General features: G+C 42.0%; 1 protein-coding gene across 1 annotated transcript; it reads left to right on the forward strand.

The window, feature by feature from the left end:
* The first annotated feature begins 290 nt into the window (after window positions 1-290).
* Htr1a (5-hydroxytryptamine receptor 1A) lies at window positions 291-5190 on the forward strand. The gene has a single exon (XM_021663187.2). The coding sequence runs from the start codon at window positions 1364-1366 to the stop codon at window positions 2630-2632; it is 1269 nt and encodes a 422-aa protein (XP_021518862.1). The 5' UTR covers window positions 291-1363; the 3' UTR covers window positions 2633-5190.
* The last annotated feature ends 9524 nt before the right edge of the window (window positions 5191-14714 follow it).

Consider the following 14714-nt stretch of genomic DNA (forward strand, 5'->3'; position numbering starts at 1 on the left):
CTACAGATCCATGGGAGGTGTTAATATCATGGAGGTGAAGAGAGGAGTGGCGACTGAAAAGTGAGTGTGTGTCTGTGTGTTTAGAATACACACCTGCCTGATTTTTAAAACACCTTTTCTTTGAGATTCAGCTGTTTTCAGCTTCCGTCTTTTCACATGCCCTATATCTCCTCCCCCCCCCCCAACTCACAGGATAATTGGGCAAAGGCCATTGGCACCATCGTCCCAGGATAGGCTTTTAAGAAGCTAATACCCACACTCTCTACCTAGTAGTTTAGAGAGTGGGCTGTCCAGGTTTCCAACTTTCAGGCTCCCCGTGTCTTTCCTCATTTCCAGTAGCCACACTGTGAACCTGCCTCTATCTAAGAAGCTGGCAGAGATAAAGGGAATGACTAGTGGGGAAAGATTTCTTTCTTCCCTTCTTCCTCCCTCCCTTCCTTTCTCCCTTCCTTCCTTGCTTGCTTCCTTCCTTCCATCTCCCTCTACTTTGCTGGGTAGGAGGCGGGGTTTAATCTGTTAAAACACTGGCCTGACTAGCAGATCGGATCCGGGTGGGTATATGAAGTGAGTTCTGACTAGCAGATCGGATTGGAGTGAGTATACGAAGTGAGTTCTGAGTGAGCTGACTGGAATGTAAAGACGCCTGGCTAGAGGGAGAGGAGGGCGGGGGACCGAGCAGAAGGAGGCATTCGGGACTGGGGAAGTGCTGGGTGGTGGTGGGGGTTAGCGTGGGAGGAAGGGAGACTGGCTGTCTGAGCGACACAGAGGTATAAAGAAAGGGAGGTGAGAAGGAAAGGGGAACTGGAAGGGAAGGCCAGTGGGAGGAAGCCGGGAGAAGGAGGCTGAAAATAAAAAAAACAGAAAGAAAGAAAAGCAGAGACTGTAGAAGGCAGGAGAGAGGCAGAGAATAACATGGGGTTGAGGGTCACAGAGTGACCCCGTAGGATGAGGTTTCTGGAACCCAGAGACTTCTGAGGTCGGAGACTGATTACTCCCCGGGAGAGTCCGGCTCCAGTGGCCAATTTGGCAGGGACAAAGTGAAATGGACAGTGTGAGACAGCTATCGCAGCCATCTCTCCAGCACCCAGAGATTTGGAATCCGCTCTCAGGCCAAGTACAGTTTCCTAGCTGGAGCTTCAGAGCGCTCAGAACCCGCGGGAGCCAGGCTGGAGAGCGCCGGTGAGCTGCTCCTCCCAGATGCCTTCGCCAGAGCAGTAAGAACTTCCCGCTCCCGTCCCTGGATCCCCTCCCTCTGAAACTCCTCGGAAAAGGAGGAAGACCCTAGGGGGAGGGGCAAGGGAGATCCCCTTGCAGCTTTTCCCCCTCCTCCCTTCCCCCATCCCACCGGGGTGCGCAGGCAGGCATGGATATGCTCAGTGTTGGCCAGGGCAACAACACGACATCGTCCCGGGAGCCCTTCGGGACAGGCGGCAACGTTACGGGCATCTCCGACGTGACCTTCAGCTACCAAGTGATCACCTCTCTGCTGCTGGGCACCCTCATTTTCTGCGCGGTGCTCGGCAATGCCTGCGTGGTCGCTGCCATCGCCCTGGAGCGCTCCCTCCAGAACGTGGCCAACTATCTCATCGGCTCCCTGGCGGTCACCGACCTCATGGTGTCAGTGCTGGTGCTGCCCATGGCTGCTCTGTACCAGGTGCTCAACAAGTGGACCCTGGGCCAGGTCACCTGCGACCTGTTTATCGCCCTGGATGTGCTGTGCTGCACCTCATCCATCCTGCACCTGTGCGCGATCGCGCTAGACAGGTACTGGGCGATCACCGACCCCATAGACTACGTGAACAAGAGGACGCCCCGGCGTGCCGCTGCGCTGATCTCACTCACTTGGCTCATTGGCTTTCTCATCTCCATCCCGCCCATGCTGGGCTGGCGCACCCCGGAAGACCGCTCGGACCCCGACGCGTGCACCATCAGCAAGGACCATGGCTACACCATCTACTCCACTTTCGGCGCTTTCTATATCCCGCTGTTGCTCATGCTGGTTCTCTACGGGCGCATCTTCAGGGCCGCGCGCTTCCGGATCCGCAAGACCGTCAAGAAGGTGGAAAAGAAGGGAGCGGGCACCAGCCTCGGGACGTCGTCGGCCCCGCCCCCCAAGAAGAGTCTGAACGGACAGCCAGGTAGTGGGGACTGGAGGCGCGGTGCTGAGAACAGGGCAGCGGGGGCTCCGTGCGCTAACGGCGCGGTGAGGCAGGGTGACGAGGACGCCACCCTGGAGGTGATCGAAGTGCACCGAGTGGGCGACTCCAAAGAGCACTTGCCTCTGCCCAGCGAGTCGGGGGCTCCCTCCTATGCCTCCGCCTGCCTAGAGAGAAAAAATGAGCGCAACGCTGAGGCAAAGCGCAAGATGGCCCTGGCCCGCGAGAGGAAGACAGTGAAGACGCTGGGCATCATCATGGGCACCTTCATCCTCTGCTGGCTGCCGTTTTTTATCGTGGCCCTGGTCCTGCCTTTCTGCGAGAGCAGCTGCCACATGCCTGCATTGTTGGGTGCCATAATTAACTGGCTGGGCTACTCCAACTCTCTTCTCAACCCCGTGATTTATGCTTACTTCAACAAGGACTTTCAAAACGCATTTAAGAAGATCATTAAGTGCAAGTTCTGCCGCCGATGATGATGATGGTGGTGGTGGTGATGGTAATAGTGGTGGTGATGGAAAAGGAGGAAGAGGAGGCTGAAGAGTGTAGGGGTTCCAGGACCCTCCCCATTCACTCAGTACCCCTCCTTGGAAGAAACACCTAAAATAACTTGCTTTTCCTAGGACACGCAGCTTCTTGGCCCATGGCTTTCAGATAATGCTTTCCCTCTCTTTATTCTATTTCAAGGGGACAGTGCTCTTTGCAGAAATCATAGAGAACCCCTAGAGTCTGTGTGAAAAGTTATTGGCTCCGTCTTTGACCCTAGGATCAGTTTTTATAGTTGCAATAACCTCTTCCCTTTTCGAAATCCCAATTCTTCACGATGGAAGTTTAAATCTCAGTGATTCAAGACAGAAAATGTAAACTGTATGGCATCTGTCACTCAAATTAGAACTGTCAGCTTTTGCCCTAGTCTGGAACTTTGAGGTTCAAGACTGCTCTGTCCTCCTCCGCGCTCTCTCTCTAAAGCATATATTTTCTTTGGGTGTCAGTCTTCTCTGTTGAGTCTGATCTCCATTCACTCATTGCTGGTCCGGAAAAGCAGTTGGACTACTTTGTCCTACGACACCCTGGAAATCCCTGCCTTGCAGGGTAGCAAAATACCCTTCTTCCCCGGTGCACAATGCCCACGTTCTGTGTTTTTTTGAACTCAAAATCAAGTGGCAAAAGTGTCTGTTGGAGTGGAGTGGGCCTGGACCATGGGGAAGAGCCAGGAAGGCCTGCAGCTGGTTTCCTGTCGTGGTGTCAGCACTCACCAAAGAAATTGACAATCAGACTATTCGGAAGGCAGACTTTCATCCCTCTAGTTTGTTGGCCTTTCTGTACGCTCTGGCAAAGCCAGGTGTCTGCTGCGGGAGGCGCCCACTGCTGGCCAGGGAGGGCGCGCTGGGGACGCTGAGATGCACAGGACAGCGCGCCCCACCACACTAGGCTTGGTTCTTAGTGGCGGGCTCCTCCGCTAAAGCTTCTTGCCGCCTCGGGGTTTGCAGCACTCAGGTTCCTCTGCCTCACCTCGTCCACAGCGTCCCGGAACTGACCGAGAAGTTGAGAGTTTGTGCAAGAGAAGAGAGAGCCAGAAACCTCTAAGGAAGTGTGGGTGTGGGGCATACAGGGGAGGCAAAGAGCAAAAAAACGCTCCTAAGTGCTTCCAACTCCAGAGGCGTATCCTGGGGAGCCTAAAAGCGCAATTTTAACCACAGGATGCAAATTTTCTCTATTCAACCCCTTCCCTCTTTCGATCGATGACTACAGCTTTGTTTAGCATATCCTAATAATGTCTGGATTCATTCATTCAGGTGGCACACAAAATGAGCAGAACTCTGGGCTCTCATTGCTAAGGGTCCAACACCTCACGGATACCCAGGATCTTGATCCCAGAGACAGATAACTGAAGGAACGGAGACCTCAGTGGAACGGTTAGAGGTCGCTCTCTGTGCAGAATCTAGAGGATTCATTTATTCCAGGCTTTTGTGACCCAGAGTTCTGAGGAGAAAACCGGTTTTATTTCCTTTCAATTTGTAGAGCTTCCCTCCCACCCCAGGCATTCTTCCTCTGCCTTTAGTTTTGCTACCCCAGAAAGGAAATTTATTTTGGTGCTTCATTTGAATGTACATTTCCAGCTATGCGAGAGGACATCGCGAGGTTTGTGTTACACCTGAACCTCAAATTTTCTGTTGAATAATGGTTTCATTTTCCAGCAATTACAGGGAGTTTTCTCTCTTCGCCTTCCCTTCAGATGTATCTTTCCAAGGTCTGCACCTGCTGTTTTGAAAACCGTGCTGCATCTGTTTGTTGCCAAAGTTGCCAGTACAATGCCCCCACCCCCTCGTGTTCATAAACAGGGCGAAAGGACTGCTCTGTCACATGAAGCCATTGTTCTGTTTGCCAAACCGAAGGAAGCCTCTATTTGGTGTCATTCGCTCTGCCCTGAAGTGGGAGTGATTATCATCTCCCACTGTAGTAGAGCCATTTCAGACTTTAAGCCTGTAGGGCGTCTGCATGTGAGAGCCTAACGGGAGAAGATAAACACTTGCGTTTCTCTAGTACAAATAGTACTTGTTTGCAAACTTAGCGTTGCTTTTTGCTCTCCCAAATTAAGTAGAGCTAGATGACCAAACTATTTTCTTTTCTGTATGTTTCACTATTTTTAGAACAGATTCTTATTTGAAATAAACCTACCCCCAAATTTCAGATGTCACATCGGAGACCAAGACTTCTAACTTCTATTTATTTGTATTTTCTTCCCATAGGAATGTTTAACTGTGATGGGGGAAGGGACATTAGTCCTGCTATTTTGAGAAAGAGACTTTAAATAAGACTGGAAAGGGCCACCCAATTGGACTACAATTGCCAAGTAATAGAGAAATCAGAGAAATAAGTGCAATGTGTCACACAGCTCTGAAGAAGCCTGATGCTTGTTTTATTTTAAGATATTTGTATTAAGGTGAAATATTCATGCATAAAAATTGGCCTTCACTCTTCCTTGTGACAATAAAGGACTTTAATAAGGCAATGCTATAATAAACTAAGACCAGTAGCCTATGTATCTTTATTTAATCAGACTCTTCATTTGTGCTAGCTGTATTAATACAAAAACAGAGGTGAAAAATAAGGGTAATCTCACAATTCAGCTTAGGGAATTGTTTTTGTTTTGACATAGTTTTGCCTAACTATGTAGCCCTTGCTGTAGCTCTTGCTGGCCTGGAACTTTCTATTGTAAACCAAGCTGGCCTTTTTATAATTTATTTTTATTTTATGTACTTTGGTTCTTTGCCTACATGTATATGTCCTGTGTGAAGGTGTTGGATTCCCCCAGAACAGGAGTTATAAACAATTGTGAGCTGCCATGTGAATGTTGGGAATTGAACCCAGGTTCTCTGGAAGAACAGTCAGTGCTCCTAACCGCTGAGCCATCTCTTCAGCACCCCCTGCCCCTGCCCCCCCAGACTGGCTTTTAACTGAAGAGATCTTCCTACTGGGCTCCAGTGCTTCAATTAAAGACATGGGCTAGCATGTCCTCCTCAGGTAAGGTTTAACACTTAGAGACATGTTAAGTTTGAACTCACAACTTTTAGACAAATTATTTTTCTGTCACTCTTCCTTCTTTTCTTCACTTTTTCTTTCTTCCTTTCTTAAATTTTATTCTATAAATAATATTTTATTTCATGGGTTTGACACAAAATCATGCATTTACATGACTGGCTCCTTCAGTAAGTTTTTAGCATTTGTGTCAGAAACATAGATGGGACGGGGGAATGAGCAGCAAGGGAAAGCACTACCTTTTTAAATTTACAACATGATTTATTTCATTTATTTATTTAATTTATATATAGTTTAATATAAATTACAGTTTATTCACTTTGTATCCCAGCTGTAGCCCACTCCTTTATTCCCTCCTAACCCCACCCTTCCTCTCTCATCTCCTCCCTGCCCCTTTCCAAGTCCACTGATATCTTTTAAAAGTGGAAAGCATGACTGAGGCTCTTCCTTTGTGTCCCTTATAATATCAAGCTAGAGGATAATAGCCACTGGCTTTCATTGTTAAGGGGTTGTTGCCTAAAAGAAAAATAAAGGGACATTTTCTTTTCTCAGTGGATCTCATTTTATAGTGGGGTTCCAGGAGTAAGACTTAACACTGAATGAAAACACTGAATGAACGATAATGCATATGTTCTTTTCTCCCTACTGAAATCATCAGTAGTACTTCTTGTTTCCATTAATTCTAAACTCATTTTGTTAATCTTAAGATCTTTATGGTGTCATAATGATGGCTGCAGTTAAATCTCAGTTAACCTCAAGGATAAACAAAAGTCAGGGCTACTATGACCCCAGTACAAAAACCCTCAGAGGATTCATGCAGCCTGACTCAGGACAGAGATTATATATTATACATATTAGAAATATATATATTTATACATATAAAGTTGGAGGATCTGGAACATGAGAATGATTTCGAGTTTGTTGCTCGGTTTAGTTTGCTTGTTTGTTTGTTTGTTTTGCTTAAGACAAGTGATTCTCTGAGTCACCCTGGCTGTCCTAGAACTCACTCTGTAGATGAGGCTGGCCTCAAACACAAAGAGATCTGCCTGCTTTAAGATTAAATGCCTGTGCCACCACCACCCAACTCTTTTTTGGGTTTCTTATCTGAAAAAATTTACGTAAATGTATCATTGACTTCGTGTAAAGTAACAGATTCTGCACATTTGTCTTTGGAGCTCTGAAGAGGCTCCTTTCTCCCCTCTGTTCTTTCCTCTGCCATTGCTTCTCCCATAGTGACAGCAGCTTTCTGTGTCTATGGGCCTTTCTTTTACGGGAACATCCACAAGGATCAGTTCTACAGCTCAGGGAGATTCACTTCCAGGTGACTGGAAAGACCCAGAGACCCGCGAGCAGTGCTCACATGCAAGCTCCTGTTTGACAATATAGGGTTACAAAATAGTACAAGCTATCATTGCAATGAAGACAATTTAAACCTGGTTGGGTGTGTACAAATAGGCTGCTACAGCTAACTCTCCACTCAGGAGGGCTGAAAGTTCCTTCTAAGCCAGGTGAACCAAAGGAGTCTGGCCTTATTCACCATGAGATGTAGTGTCTGAGAAAACTGTGACGAAAAGTCTCTCCAGGATGGAGTTCTGGGAAGATGAGAGTGGGGATGAATAGCTAGCTGTCTTTTAAGAGGTGACAGAACTGAGTCTGATCCCTGTTTTCTAGTAAGCAGGCATCTCCGATGTCGTTTTTCACTGGGTTGGTTGAGCTTGATTATCTACCAGGTGATGATCTTTGACAATGAGACAGAAAACTCATCACGTTCTACAATGTGAAGGGATCATGAAGGAGAGGGAGAAGATGAATCTTAAAGCCAAAGGAAGTAAAATGGGGGCTGATTAGATAGGAGGGAAATATTTTAAGCAGAGGAAGGGCAGAAAAGGTGACAACAAGGTCAGAGCATGACAAAATAATTTATACTTATTAAATGGTTTTAATTATACAATTTAGTTAATTTATCAATTAAATTTTGTCGAATGTTTTCTTTCCACATGTAATATACCATTTAAATCCTTTTAGAGATGCCAAATAGGTCATTTTAGAACTAGAGCAGTGTTTTTGGTTTATAGTTCCAGAAGGATAAGAGTCTATCATGGTAGGAATCATGGCAGCAAGCAGCGGGCATGGTGGCAGGGACAGGAAAATGAGAAATCATATCTCAACTGCAAGCACAAAGCAGAGAGAGCAAACTGGTATCAGGGCAAAGCTACACACTCTCAAAGCCCATCCCGTGCTTCCTGCAGCATGGATCCATCACCCCTTGATCAGCGCCATCAACTGGGAAAGAGTGTTCAGACATGCTAGTTTATTGAGGGGCATTTCACATTCAAGACGCCACAATCAGTTTTACCATGTAGTGGATAAATTTAAAGAACTAAAAAGTATATGTAGAGGCACTAAATGCCAGGTCCAAAAAACAGAGCTTTGGTTCTGGTTAGTGAGACCACGAATGACGAGAGGATGCAGGTCTGAAGTAACAAAGACCCACAGAGAAAGGCTAGAAGGAGTATTGAAAAACAAGTATGACCATTAAAAATTATATAGAAGAAGAACTGTTAAAGTTGAGTGTCTATGGGAGAGAGAGGTGGGGGATGAAGATTCTGATGAGGTTTTCATGCTGGGAGATTTGTGTCCAAGAAAGAAAGGAAAGTCAGAGGTTAGGTCTTCTATTTGAATTAGCTTTTGTAGCTTCATCTGTGAATGTGAAAAAGCTTTGTCCACTGTGAACAGAACTAGCCCAGATGGCAAGGGCCTGCTGGAAAAGGAACTGATCGGTGTCACAGCTTTGAACATTCTGCTGTTTGGACGAGAACGTGAGGCATGTCACCACCAGAACAGTGGTTGGATTGATTCCCTGAATACTGTAACTCTTAACAGTAGAACATGTTAGTAATTTTTTTTTTTTTTTAGAAGAGGGCACAATTCCAAGGGACAAAAACCCTTTCAGGAATAGTAAATCTAAAATACCATGCTTGGTGATGTGTTAAAAGCAACATATGATGCTTAAATATTGAATCTATCTACTTAGCGAAAGTGGAACCACCCAATTTGTCCAAGTCCTTTTCCCAGTAAACACAATTCAGATTATTCCTAATAACCTTGGTCTCTATGGGCTGCAAGAACAAAATACCTAATAAAGTAAGTAGTTTATGAATAAGAAATTAATTTCTTACAGTGCTAGAGGCTAGGAAATTCATGGTACCAGGAAGTTTGGTGTCTGCTGGGAACTTTTTTTTTCCCCGACTTGTAGACAGACATCTTTTGCTATAACCTCATTCAAAAGAAAGGACAAGGGAACTCTTTGGGGACTCCTTGTATGAGATAATTAATCTTATTCAAGAGGGTTTTCCTTCATAATCTGCTCATCTTCTAAATACGCCCATCCTAATAAAATCACATTGGTGATTAGATGCCAACATTTGAACTTTGAGGGTTAGACATTTTTAGCCCAGAATAGTGTGATTAGAGTAGTTAGTGAATTTCATATGCTTTCTGATTTGCTTTGTTTCTATGTCAGTGGCAGGGAACAGGAAAGTCAAGAGTTGATAGAAACAGCAGTACCTGTTGCTGTATCAGACACTGTTGCCTTGTCTGTAACTGTGATATTGGCAAGACGTTCATGTACTGGCAATCAGTAGTTCTGCTGTGTCTAAACTGGTTTCATCCTTAAGAACAGAGAGGTAAGCAGAATGGCTTTAAGTGGAAAGAAAGGGAGAGAAAGGAAAATATACCAAGACTCGGTTGTACAATCTCTAGATAGCTATAGAAATTGATGGGATATGCGTTCTGAAACATCTCCAGTGTCCTTGGAAAGGAAGTCTCCTATGAAATATGAATGCTTCATGGACTCTGGGAGCAATCAGCTGCTTGTCTTTGCAGTAACTTTAAGAGACTATGAAAGTAGATTTTAACCTTAAAAGAATAGCAGATACACATTCCAGCTATAAATATTCACTCAAAATAGTTTAACGTAAGCATCTATATACAGTAAATATTTACAACAAATAAAGGAAAATTTATGAGAGAAACTCAGCAATTTTCTATTAGCATTTTTCTAAAGGGAAATACTGACTAACAATTTGAATACAAATGTTTATTTCTAGCAGAAATTGATAAATCCCTAAAATCTGGCCACATAAATCTCCAAATCTATAGTTTCTTGGCATTTCTTATTGGACAAAAACCATTTGTAGTTTTCATAATAAATTGCCTAAGATTTTTCAATTATTAATTATACAAATGATCATTTAACCAAGCCTCAAGATCACACTAAATAGCTAGAGGATAATTCTAGCATTTATTCATTCATGTAACACTTATTGAGCATCCATGGAGCAAGTATCAAATTAAGATACAGGAATCAGTACATGAAGCCAAGTCTCCCTGGTACATTGCTTGCAGAAACGGACATCACATTTTCCTTTTATGTATCTACATCTTTTCAGAGTGATTTCCAGCTTCTATCACAATACGGAGGCCATGGAAAATCGCTAAGAGAATAGATATTTAAGGGTTGCCAATGTACATGTCGATAAATAAGTATGTGAAGTAATGTATAGGTTTCATAAAAACACATAGAATATTTTCTTACACCTTGAGTCTTCAACTGCCCCTGTGACTTGGGAAATAATTGATATGGTGTCATTTAGGATCAAGAAATTGTTTATTCTTTGAATTTCTCTTTTGTAACTCTGTCTAATTATCATGAGATCAAACTTGATAGACCAGCTGGAGAAGAGGAGTCATCCTTTTTGAGATGACCCTGATCCAACTGTATATCAGTAGACTCACTGATTTAGTACAAACATAAGTGTGAGCAAGTGGGCAAGAATGAATGTTTCTCATACTCTTGTTTAAAGAAACAGAAATCTGAATAAGTGGTTGTTATTTCAAAGCTTTAAATTTTGGGATTATTCATCATTTGTCAGACTAAAAAGCTAACAAATACACTTCTAGACCTTTAAAGTTTACATTCTAAGAAGGAAGCAAATAACAATAACAAACTCACAATAGACTTATATTTGTTGGACAATTCTGGAAAAATTATATCAGAATTAAATATCAAAGGCTGCTGATAGAGGGGAAGAAAGCTGCTATTTTAATTTTGTTTGAATTTGCTAAGGGGTGGTTTGCTAAAGTTAAGAGGCGTATGATCTTGAGGCTTGGTTAAATGATCATTTGTATAATTAATAATTGAAAAATCTTAGGCAATTTATTATGAAAACTACAAATGGTTTTTGTCCAATAAGAAATGACAAGAAACTATAGTTTTGGAGATTTGTGTGCCCAGATTTTAGGGATTTATCAATTTCTGCTAGAAATAAACATTTGTATTCAAATTGTTAGTCAGTATTTCCCTTTAGAAAAATGCTCATTCAGGCACTGAGAAACCCTGGATGGGGTCTCATTCAGCAAGTTACAAGCAGTTCCTCTAACCCTGAGACACTCTAAAAAAAAGAAAAACAAACAATTGCCAACAACAAACTCCTGCCCTGCAGAAGAGGGCACCTAGGCTTGGTTTCCTGTTATGCTCAACACTGTACTTTTAAGTATTTTGTATAATTTTATTTTGAGAAGAACTTTATTGAAGTGTAATTTGCATTCTTTATAACATACTTGATGTATGTGATTCAAGTGTATGTTTTCAGTACATTGTCAGAACTATCACAAACTTGGGCTATTTTCTTTTACCCCTTCCCATATTATCTTTCTACCTGTTTACATTGGCTTTCTACTTTTCAATGATCCCTGAACTTTCGCAGCTACTAATCTTTTTATTCTGTCCCTATGAGTTTTCCCATTTTGTGTGTTTCTTACAAATGGAATCACAGCACCGTGCTTGCAAGTAGCTTCTTTTACTCAGTATAATGCTTAAGAAAATGTGTCCAAAGGATTTCAAAGTAAGTCAGTCACCAACAGGTGTTGGCTGTTGAGGGGTGATCACTCCTTCAGTATCATAACCACTAAGAAGCTGTCCATGCTCTTCTGGGTAGCTCTACCCACATGTCCATGTGTGAGGCCTTAGATAAACTCCGTGGATCATAAAACAAAAAAGGAAAGTAAAAATAAGATGCCATGATTATATGGATGAATGAAAATGTCATAGTAGAAATTAAGTTTTAAGCAAGCATGGTAAAAAGGAATAGGAGCAGAGGCAATAGCTCCAGCATGGTAAGACATTTTTGGTAAACTTTATTGACTAAGTATGGACAATTCTTCTCAACCTGGTGCTAAGATTAAATGGGACAATTTATTAGGCAGCAAAAGAAAAACAAGCATCATGAAAGTAGATGTCATTTAGTTTATTCAAGGTAGTGCCTTTCACTGTGACACTTATTGGTTTGATAGTTATAGAGCAGGGATTATTATATCAAATATTATATGCAATCTATGCTTTCTTTAAGTACATGAAACAGGAGATAGACATAGGTAGAAGAAAATACTGACATTTTCATGGATTTTTGAAAAGCTAATGGGAAAAAAAGAATATTTTAAAACTACCATTGCAACATGGTAGATCCTTTATTTTGAAGGAATAAGATACTGTGTGGGAATTGAGAATCAGCTTGGCAACTGGTCAGTCAATTCCATAGTGTGTGTCTCCTCCCTCTCTGACGCATACTCACTAGTCTCGGGGTCTAGTCGGAAAAACTTATCTCTTCTGTGTTTTGTTCACAGTGGTTCTCACAGAGGCCTAACTTGTGACCATTTTAAGCCTCTGAGCTTACTAGAGCATACGTGAGCTGCCAAAATAACAGCAGTAAAAGTCATAAAACGTGGACAAATGATATTTCTCCCTAATCACCTTTCAGTTATGAAAGGGGTCTTCAAATAATGGGGACTTTAGAAACTGTGTAATTTATACATTGTTAAATGAATACATTGTTAAATGAACACATCTCAGCATACAGATATTTTTTAAGTTGACACTAATTCTTGCTTTAGCAAATTAGAGAAAATATTAATACTGACATGATTTAATCGTTTGCATTTAGATTTTGATGATATGCTATTTGGAAGTATTGCAATTTTCTATTGGTGTGAATTTCTGACAGTGTATTACTACCTTGATGGATGTTTTGTTGTCTGCTTTCATGATGCTTGTTTTAATATACTCTTCCCTTTTTGATCATACTTTGATAACATGTAGATTGTTAATAATGTCTTTGTTAGGTTGACCATTGTTTTTTCATGAGTATGTGTATATTCACACACAAATGATTTCTAATTTGACATACTAAGTTATACCTTTATAAAGCTTGGTGTATTCTTCACAAGATAGTTTTTGTTTTAGAAATTAGCTGTAGATCAGTGTCTGGAGTCTTCATTGTCACAACTGGAAAGGGGCTACTGGTATTCATTGGGTGCATGCTCCTGAGACAGCTGCTAAAACAGTGAACTATCTCACAAACCATCAACAGTGATGAAGTTTTCTAGAGAAATAGGTCTGTGGCCACTTCCTCAAGTTTTAAAACAAAAACTTTTTGAGATACTTTTATAGCTAGCAGAGAAGTACTGCTTACATGCAGGCAGACTCTAAGAACACTGATGACATGGCTTCCACTCAGTTCCTACGATGCTTTTTAGTTTTTTTCCAGGAGCTGTCATGCTTAGAATCTTATATAATTCCTGAGTTATTACTGTGATGTAGAAATGGAAGACTTTTTAAATGCATATGCCTTTTTACAGATGGAAAATGACATAGGGAGATTCAGTGATTGCCCTGTTACGTGGCTGATTAGTGATCCCAGCTCTCAGGCTGACTGCAGAAGCAGAACTAAGAGGCTGACTTTTTATGTCCTAGGAGAAAAGCAGGCTGACGGAGTCCAGGTGCAGAACGTTCTGTGCTGTCCTTTCCTTTGCCTCCCACCGCTGCAGCAAAAGGAAAATCCCCAAAGAAGAATTTCAACATTTTATCGCTAAACACTGAATGTCATATCATCTTAATTAAATATTAAATTTTCATCTCAAATTCATCATTTCTTCATGATGCAAAATTAAATTAACTTATGTTAACCTGAATTTACATTAATTTACATATAAGGGAAGTGCATCTCAAACTCAATGTGAATTCTGCTGATGGAGCTGTGGTGAGTCTGAAATACCACAAGGAATATCAGCTTTTCACGTATTTTCTCTGCAAATCTCAAGGCATATCTTGTCTTGTAGATGTCAAACAATAAATTACTTTATGACAGAATGCCACTAGTCAGGGCAGAAATGTAGTGAGAACACACACATTAGCTTGGTGTGAATATGGAATAAAATTCTACTGGTCTATCTTCCCAAACTTCATACTTAATGCATTGGTGCTATTTTTTTTTTTTGTCTGAAAAATAACTTTAACCTCTAACTTGGAGATTATTAATATTATAAATAATATCTTCTGTTTTAATAGTTGAGGAATTACATGTAAATGGAATACAGCTATATATGTACACACATTCAAATGCTTTCTAACCTAGTTTACCAACCTTTGGAAAAGCATGCGCTTTGTGCATCTGTAAGTGTTTCCCAAAATTTATCACTCACAGAGGTCATAGAAAATGTTCAGTTGGCCAGCATGCACAAGCTGCTGGACTTCAGTGGATTCCTAGAACGTGAAAAGCTGAGCATGGCAGCTTGCTCCTGTAACAGCCGTTTTAGAGGGCAGAGACAGGCAGTTTCTGAAGCCGTTTGGCCAACCAGCCTAGGCAAATCAATGGGCCTCAGTCTCAGTGAGACCCCATTTCAAAAATGTAAGTAACTAAAGGAAAATGAAAGAAAGATAGCGATTCATCAAGGAAAGTAGGAACCAACCCCTGGTCTTTACAGTCACTCATGCATGCACATACTCTCTCTCTCTTTCTCTCTGTATGTGTGTGTGTCTTCACAAACAAATGTATGCACCGCATACAACACATCATCACACACAGAATAAATTTAACATTTACAGAGCGAAGGACAGGTTTTGTATTAGTCACTTTTGTTGGCCCTGTAACTGGATACCTGACAAGAAGAAACTTAAGACAG

Source organism: Meriones unguiculatus, chromosome 6 (assembly GCF_030254825.1).
Source record: "Meriones unguiculatus strain TT.TT164.6M chromosome 6, Bangor_MerUng_6.1, whole genome shotgun sequence".
NCBI classification, from domain to species: Eukaryota; Metazoa; Chordata; class Mammalia; order Rodentia; family Muridae; genus Meriones; species Meriones unguiculatus.